The sequence below is a fragment of the Adiantum capillus-veneris genome, chromosome 14, assembly GCF_014529385.1.
Source record: "Adiantum capillus-veneris isolate H3 chromosome 14, ASM1452938v2, whole genome shotgun sequence".
NCBI lineage: Eukaryota > Viridiplantae > Streptophyta > Polypodiopsida > Polypodiales > Pteridaceae > Adiantum > Adiantum capillus-veneris.
In genome coordinates this window covers 38,503,269-38,512,146 of record NC_140944.1, presented here as the reverse complement: position 1 = coordinate 38,512,146, position 8,878 = coordinate 38,503,269, and the positions used below count along the sequence as shown (strand labels likewise).

The window sequence follows — 8,878 nt, the reverse complement described above, 5'->3', positions numbered from 1 at the left end:
AATTGAACCATGTGTAGAAACATGACCGGAAAACCACTCCTTGTGAGGAGTAATATGAAAACTAGCACTTGAGTTCATGATCCATTTCTGTGCATAGATATGCATCTCTTGTAATGGGTACTTTTTTTTAGAGGTGAAAACTTTTTGTACATTTCAATCAAAACTTTAAATGGGCAAAAGTTGTAATCCATCATCTGAATCAATCATCTCAAGCTTATCCATCAAGATTCAAAAGACAGAAAGAAAGGAGAGCATGTGCAATGTGCATGTGCATCTGCATGGGACGCTACAGAGTTTGAACTTTGCAATTACGCTATGTAAAAACAGGCCCACCTCGATGACTTCAGGCCGAGTCGGACCGACCTCTGCAGGTTTCCAGCTGCCCCTCTTCAATACGAGAGCGGAAGGAGTTGCAGTACTACTTCAGCCTTCAGGTGGTACCGACAGTTCCGTGGCATCCACGTCCCTGCCCTCTGCGGAATGCTCCCTCGCAACACCCACTTCAGGACTTGGCTATGGCGCCCCTGCTCCTTTCCCTCTGCGTTCTTGTTTTGTTTCATGCCGCCCTAGATGCAGCCGCCCTTCTTTCTCTTCCTTCTGCTTCGCATTTTTCCCCTGCTCTCTCTTGGAGCACCCTGCCCCGTGCCTCTAGTTCCTATGTTGTGAACTCATACCCCTTTCTTCCTTATGGCCCTTCTAGCATATTTGCCCCCATCCTTAGCTCGTCTGCGTTCACCTCTTCCGACAAAGGCTTCTCTTTTGGCTTACTTAGCGTCTTTGATCACCCCTCTGCAGTTGCCGCCTCTACTCCTGCTCGTGTATTCTTGGCAGTCTGCTTGGGTACTGTTCAGAAGGACGGAAATGGTCAGGGCTTTGTGGTTCCGGTGTGGGTCGCAAACCAGAACGTGCCTCTCATTGTCCCCACGGAAGGCAGAGCTGGGCTCACTGTGAATTCCCAGAAGGATCTGGTACTTACAGATGGAGATGGAAGTGTAATGTGGGCAGTCCGAGGATCGGTGGCATCAATGGAGCTCTATGAGAGTGGAAATCTTGTAATTTACAACTCTGAGAATGACACATTGTGGCAGAGTTTTGATGACCCTGGAGATGTCCTTCTTCAAGGCCAAGCACTACCCATGGGGAAAGAGCTAGTGAGCAGTAACTCTATGTATGCGGCGGAAATGAGGGCAGGAGGCTTCTTGTTGTACATGCAGTCTTCTTCAAGTGTGCCTCTTGCATATTTCTTGATTGCTTTGAACAAGACAGTGGAAGATGCTTTTAGTGGGTGGCTCTCTCAAGGGTCATTACCACTTAGCAGGGATCTTTCAGTGAACTTCACTGCAGCTTTAGAATCTCCTGTGGTACCATCTCCCTCTGCTTGTAAACCAGAGACGCATAAGCATCCCCCGTACGCCATCCTTTATGCAGAAAATTTCACTCTTTTGTATGGAAGTGGGTGCCCATCTGACATCAATGTCTCATGGCCTGTTCCTTCTTACTTCCAAAACCACATACTTGATTCACTCTACAATTCTGACCTTGTCCGGCTCGACAGAGATGGCATTATGCGTGGCTACACCTACCTCCATCGTCAAGGCCAACATTTCTTCTCTTCTGATAGAGCTAATTTTAGTCTTTGCTTTGCCCCAAATGCTTGTGGCCCTCATGGCTTGTGTTCTCCTTATGCAGCTGGGCAGGAACATAGATGCAAATGTCCTTCTGCAGAAGATAATCCTGCATTATCCGAGATGTTTGAACCCATTAATTCACATGATCCGTCGCTTGGATGCCATCGTACGGTTCCTCTGCAATGCAAGGCCGGTTTAAACCAATCATTGGTGAAGATGGAAGGGGCCACCTTCATCTCTTTCAGGGCTATTTTTGAAGCTTCGTCAAGCCACAACATGGTTCCTCTTGAGGATTGCATGCAGCTATGTGCTTCGAACTGCTCTTGTAGTGGCATCTATTACCACAAGTCCTCATCTTTTTGCTTGCCCTTTTCTGAGAAAATGGCCATAGCCAATGTCAGCTTGCTGAGCCTCTTCACACAGGAGTATGCAACTTATCTCAAAGTGCAGTTTACCAGTTTTGGAAGCCATGTTGCCAGTGAAGATAAAGCTGGTAGTCTAGGAGGGAGCTCAAAGAGGCGCATTGTACCTGCATTGATTGCTGCTGCCGGTGTACTCTTTCTAGGATGCATAATTACTCTGTTTGTGTTCTACAGACGCAAGCAACAGCAAGATAATACTGAGTTCTTCATTGATGAAAAGGATCCGGAGCTTGCAGCCATTGTTCCTATGCTACCCACTCGATTTTCTTACCGAGAGTTACGACATGCTACAAACAGCTTTAGCAAGGTAGTGGGAAAGGGAGGTTTTGGCTCAGTGTTTGAAGGGGTGCTACCAGATTCACGGAGAGTGGCTGTGAAGAGGCTGGAAATGATAGTACCCCAGCTGAAACCGTTTCTAACAGAGGTGGCCACTATTGGGAGTATAAGCCATTTTAACATAGTCCGGCTACATGGGTTTTGCTCCGAGCGGTCGCACAGGCTACTCGTGTATGAATACATGGAGAATGGGTCATTGGAGCATTGGCTTTTCCACAAGCACAACAGCAATGGAGTGGATACAGAGAATTCTCAACAAGAGATATCAAAAGCTGCCAAGGTTGGGGCTGGGGATAATAAGAATAGTAAAGACTCATGGTATAATAGTAGTGCAGGAAACAAGGGGAAACTGAGTAGTAAGGAGATTAAAAAGGCTATGTTACATGCTAAATACAGCCTTAAAGGTAATAAGAAAGAAGATAGCAAGGTTTATACTGTGCTGAGCTGGGAGACTCGCTACAGTATTGCCCTTGGCACAGCCCGTGCACTTGCATATTTGCACGAGGATTCTCCTCGCCCGATCATTCATTTCGATATTAAGCCGGAGAACATTTTGTTGGATGTAGATTTTGTGCCCAAATTATCAGATTTCGGTCTTGCCAAACTTGTGGAGAGGGGGGCCTCATCTGTGTACACACTGGTACGGGGCACTGCTGGTTACATGGCACCCGAATGGCTCTCACATTCACTTGTAAGCAAGAAGTGTGATGTTTATAGCTATGGAATGGTGCTACTGGAGCTCATAGGAGGTCGCAGGAATGCAGACCCATTGTATGCATTGACGGACCAATGGTATTTCCCCAAGTGGGCGGCGATGTGTTGCCGAGAAGGCAAGGAGGAAGAGCTTGTAGATAAGAGATTGCAGGGATGCTATGATGGTGAGCAGCTGAAGAGGCTTGTGCAAGTGGCTTTTCTTTGCATTCACAAGGAGCCCGGCCTGAGGCCCTCGATGAGTACCGTGTGCAAGCTGCTTGAAGGGGGCTTGTCAGTGCCTTCTCACCACAAGGGGGATATGGATACAAGCCGAGGGGACCTGCCTCCTTTGGATCGTCTTCTGCATGAGACTCTTTCTCAATTTGATAACTTGCAGGGCTCGTATTCTGAAGTTGCCAACACCAACAAGAGCAGCCCTGTTAGTGGCCTGTATTCGGCTATTGAGGGTCGCTGATTTGTCCGATGGGGAAAAACTTGCGACAAGCTTCTAATGGTACACACTTGCCATGTGCTTTTGTGCTCTTCATATATAGCCAAAGGCTGCAGGAGGATACCCTTTTCTTTGGTATAGCATACAAAAGACATTAGGGCTATGACACTGCTACCTTAAATGCATTTCCATGGTATACTGATTTTCAACAGCCAATGTTTATGGAGGTTACATAAAGAAGGGCAACCATACGTTCAGTGGTTTGGCCATGCCATCGCTTCATGCATAGGCCTGCCATTATGCTCATGCTTTTTGCTAGGCTTCATGCACCTTGCCTGTGTTATAGAAGGCCATCATTGGGTGCAGAAAAGCATAGTTTTGCCTTTTAATCCCCTTTCTCCATCACCTGTTAGGACTTCACCACTCAACTACAAAAATGTCTTTTTTTGAGGGAGAGAATGGGAGTGGGTTTTGGGAGGGAACTCTTGCATACAGTTTTCTTTTGTCTTAGACATGGAAGCATTATTTTCCTCCAGTTTCCATGCATCTTGTAAGCCACCTTGGAGTCATAGTACTTCCTCTGTTGTGGTAGTTCCTGTAGCAAACTGCTTTTAGTAGTCTGCTTATGCTATGGTTTTTTCGGCGGACATCTTTTGTCGGAACTTTGATTCAAGATCAGGAGGCAGGAAAGTTGCGTGCCATTCCTCAAGGATATGTTGTAACAAGCCTTTTGGTTGGGATTGTCTCACAAGTCGAGACACCATGCACATGATGCTTCGTCAAATGTGGATTATGATTGTCTGAGATTTACCTTAATAAATCCTCATTAATGAAACTTGTTTTCATATTATTTCTCATGAAGTGAAGACATTTTATTATGTCTTCATGAAGTGAAGTATGACTCAATTTGACATACATGTTAGATACAAATGGAAGTGTTGCCATATTGGTTTTCTTGGAACATTCTATGTATGCTTTAGTGTTTTAAAACCAAGTAGTCCATCTATTTATGCTATGCACCACACAAAGGAGACATGTCGGACAGGATGCTGATTATCTCGACGGTAATTAATTTTGTAAAGTACTATGAGTTTTATATCAGTTATCTCGGATTGAACATATTTGGTGGTGTGGGGCATTGAGATTGTACCGATTAGTTTGTTGCATCAGGAAGTTTGTAAGGTAATTCTTGTTCGATGCAATTTGGTGGAATGGGACACCAAATTTGTTTTTAGATTAGCCGTGCTTTTCTATTTTTATAAGGGTTTCCTTTAGGCAACAATTGGTATAGCCTTAATATTATTTTCTTAAGATAATCAAGAACATCGTATGGTTTGTTCTAGTATAGTTTGTGGACGCATTGTTACTCTGTCCTGCAAGTTATTTATTCTTGATAGGACATCCTCTGACATTGCCTACTTAGCTCTAATTGTGATCCATAGATGGTAGTCATCTATTATGAGGCGGTGTTCTGTGAATGAATATTAGGCTTGAGTGCAAGTTGTGATGGATGTTGATTCGAGTGAGATTATAAGTATGCATAGGGGACTCAAGGAGTCTTTCACCACTTGGTTACTCACGAGGACCAGAGGTTTAGTCCATGAACACAACTTAGAACATTTGGTTGTTGAATGAGAAGGTTGTGACCTAGGATATGATCCACTTGTAATCATATACAAGGTGATGAAGTCCTTGATATGAGTGAAATTAGAAGTATGCATAGGGGACTCCAGGAATCTTTCATCATTTGATTATTCAAGAGGATTAGAAGGTTTAGTCCATGAATGTTTTCACAATGTACCACATTTGGTTGTTGAATGAGAAGGTTGTGACTTAGGATATGATCCACTTGTAATTGCATACAAGGTGATTAAGTCCTTGAAGTTCAGGGACACGCAAGCTCTAAAGATGGGGCAATTTCTTTTGATAGGTGAGGTTGATGTAAGTTCTTATTGGCAAAGTACTTTTTAAGTGATAAAAATGCAAAAATATTGATGTTCCCGTGACGAGACTTCCACTTTCATTTTTGAGGACAAAAACTTTTCGAGGGCACAATATTGAAAGGCCGAGGGAAAGAGGAGAGCCTTGCTCCTCTTCTCCATGGCCCTACATAGAGGAGATGAGTTGTATCGAAAGCTCCGCCCAACCAAACCCTACAATAGGAGAATCCTCTCTTCTATTAATAGGCCCCTTGCCATTGATGCAACCCTAGGCTTGCTCTTAGCTTCTCTTAGCCGTAGCCCTCAAGATTCTTGTCTTGACATTACTGCGAGGGCTTGACATTACTCCTCCCTCGGAGTAATGTCAGGATCAAAACCTAGCTTTGATACCAGTGAAAGGCCTTGCAAGGGAAAGAGGAGAGCCTTGCTCCTCTTCCCCATAGCCTTCTCCATAGCTCTCCACAATAGTTTCAAAACTTTGCATGCTTCCATCTTTGAATACATCCACCACGTCCACCATTCATGGAGTCCTTTAACACCCCCCCCCCCCCCCCCCCCCTTTGTGATGGTTTGAGTTTTCTTCTTGGAGTAGTCAAAGCTTTGAATGACATGGCCAGTTTTGAGAAGTATTCCAAAAAAATTCCTTCCAACCAATGAAAAGGATTAGAATTGATTAGATTGGGATTGTGTTCAAATCAAAAGCATCATTCATTGAACGAATATATTTCTGATTATTGGGATGTTATCTTAAAATTGGAAGGGTTGGATGATTTCCAGCAAGTTCATGGTTTTGTTAGACGTCTTGCTATAGAGCTTAAGAAATAGATCAAGACATAAGATTCTCAAGATACTGTGGTTCAAGAGCCAGCTTTTGGACCACATTAGCTTGTGACAATGCGTGGCACTATCAAGGGGCACAAGGTGTGTATCTTAGTAGATGATGGCGCCTTTCAAAACTTCCTTAGCTATAAGTTAGTTAACTCTCTCACACAAACTCCCAATTCATATATCACATAACTATAAGGCAACACTGATTAATGAGAATAACACAAAAGTATGGGATACCGGTCAAAAATGTTTCCCTCGAGCTGCAAGGGCACAACATGAATTAAACTTCCAAGTTGTGAGCATGGATAGGGTAGATGTAGTTCTCAATGGAGAGTGGTTGCATGGTTGATTCAAACAATAAAACAAAGTAAATTTTTCTTAGACACTTGTTAGGTCAAGCTTTTACTTCTAGTTCAAGTTAAAAGTTCCGTGATGAGATTCTTTTAAAGATGAATCTTCTTTGACATTGCATGTTGCTTTGTCTTCTACCTTTTTTATGATGAATATACTCAAGCTATAATCTTACATGATAATCCCGCTACTTATTTATGTGGTGAAAAGCCCAAGTTACATTACAACTCAATAAGTTGCTTAAGGATTACATTGATGTTTTCCCTAGTGATTTCCTTCTAGCTTACCACTTAAATGAGTTGTGCAACCCGGTGTAGATTTCATTCCAAGTAGCAAATCTATAAGCAAGATGCCATGTTGACTTAGTTATAAAGAAGCATCTAAGGTAGAATGCTAGCTTGCTAGTAGGGGTTTTATTCAACGCAATTCCTCACACGGGCTTCTCCTTTTAGTAATGAAGAAGAAAGATGGTACCTTGCGCATGTGCATATATTACATATTAAACTCAATTAGTATTAATAATAAGTATTTGCTACCATAAGTAGAAGAATAATTCAATTATTTACATGGAGCATATTATTTCCAAAAGTAAATTTAGGTTCAAGGTTTCATCAAGTATGCAAAAGTCATACATATACACCCAAAAAATGTCTTTAAAACACGGTTTAGGCATCATGAGTTCTTGTGGCTCGACCAATACCCATGCTAAAATGATCTTTGGATAAGTTTTTTACTGTTTTCCTTTGTGAAATTCTAATATACAATGCTACTAGCAAAGAGGAGCACTTGAAACATCTCAAACATATTTATTACATCAACATACGCTTTATGAAAAGGAAAGCACATGTGATTTTCCTCAGATGAAAGTTCACTATCTTGGGCATATCATTTTAACATATGATAGTTATATGTGGTAGTGATTTGTGTGAATACACTTAGGACCGTTGGGGAATTTTTCCCCTCACTAGGAGGTTTTTTCCCATGTGCATTGTATATACGCCCATTATTCTAGGGCTAACTTATCTTTCTATTGTGCACTAAGCAAAACACTCTTTGTTGTGTGCCTTGAGCTTTTTCATCTTCTCCAAGCTATGTGTGCATCCCTGCAACTATAATTCTAACAATTGGTATTAGAGCAGGTTGTGTCCTCCCATGCATAGTCGCCAATACCCATCTGCTCACTTTCTCCAATTTGGGTGAGCTTTGGTGAGAAAAAGCAATTGGTATTAGAGCAGGTTGTGTCCTCCCATGCATAGTTGCCAGTACCCATCTGCTCACTTTCTCCAATTTGGGTGAGCTTTGGTGAGAAAAAGCAGGTCAAATAATACTTCATGTAATCTCAAAGAGCTTGGTTTGCTCAAAATTTAGATTTGGACCAATTTTGACCTCCGTTTCCACTACAGATGCATAGTCGCCAGTACCCATCTGCTCACTTTCTCCAATTTGGGTGAGCTTTGGTGAGAAAAAGCAGGTCAAATAATACTTCATGTAATCTCAAAGAGCTTGGTTTGCTAAAAAATTTAGATTTGGACCAATTTTGACCTCCGTTTCCACTACAGGAAATACTGAGCGAGCAATCTCATCCTTTTGTGTAGAATTTCTATCAATGCAATTTTATACAGAATAGGTCCTTTACAATTTTCTTTGGGTTGTGCTATATGGCACATGTTAGTCCTATTTAAATTTCCTCTTTTTAGACAATCTTTACATTAGGTGTAGTCACTCACCATGGCTCACAACAACACAAAGGTTTTCAACATGTTCGTTGTTGAGGATAAACTAGATGAGGATAACTACCCAATGTGGGATTGCATGATGAAACATGTTCTTGTGTGCAATGCATTGATGTACGTCCACCCTCCGTTCAGATCGAGGGGGGAGTATATGTCTCATGAGTTTAATGCATGTCTGGATAATCGTGAGTTAAAACACCAATGTATAGTGTCGTATACGCCTCAGTAAAATGGTGTTGCTGAAAGGGAAAACACGTCGCTTACAACGATGGCATGATGTATGGTCAAGAATCAAGCTTTGCCACATTCTTTTTGTCTTGAGGCTATCATATGTGCCACTTATGTACTTAACAGATGTCCTACCAAACCCTTGTAGTCTATCTCTCCTTATGAAGCATGGCATGATAAAAAGACATCTATTATTGAACACATGCACGTTTTTTGTTGCTTAGCTTATGCTTTGGTGCCACAAACACATTGCAAAAAATTGGATGAT

General features: G+C 42.2%; 1 protein-coding gene across 1 annotated transcript; it reads left to right on the top strand.

Moving 5' to 3' along the window:
* The first annotated feature begins 282 nt into the window (after positions 1–282).
* On the top strand, positions 283–4,491 carry LOC147442227 (G-type lectin S-receptor-like serine/threonine-protein kinase SD2-5). Its single transcript, XM_086528470.1, has one exon. It carries the CDS (start codon positions 516–518, stop codon positions 3,552–3,554), a length of 3,039 nt encoding a protein of 1,012 aa, XP_086384596.1. The 5' UTR covers positions 283–515; the 3' UTR covers positions 3,555–4,491.
* Positions 4,492–8,878: the final 4,387 nt, after the last annotated feature.

What these genes read in the sequence shown, in the direction of transcription:
- LOC147442227 (XM_086528470.1), top strand. Translation starts at nt 516, where the DNA reads ATGGCGCCCCTGCTCCTTTCCCTCTGCGTTCTTGTTTTGTTTCATGCC.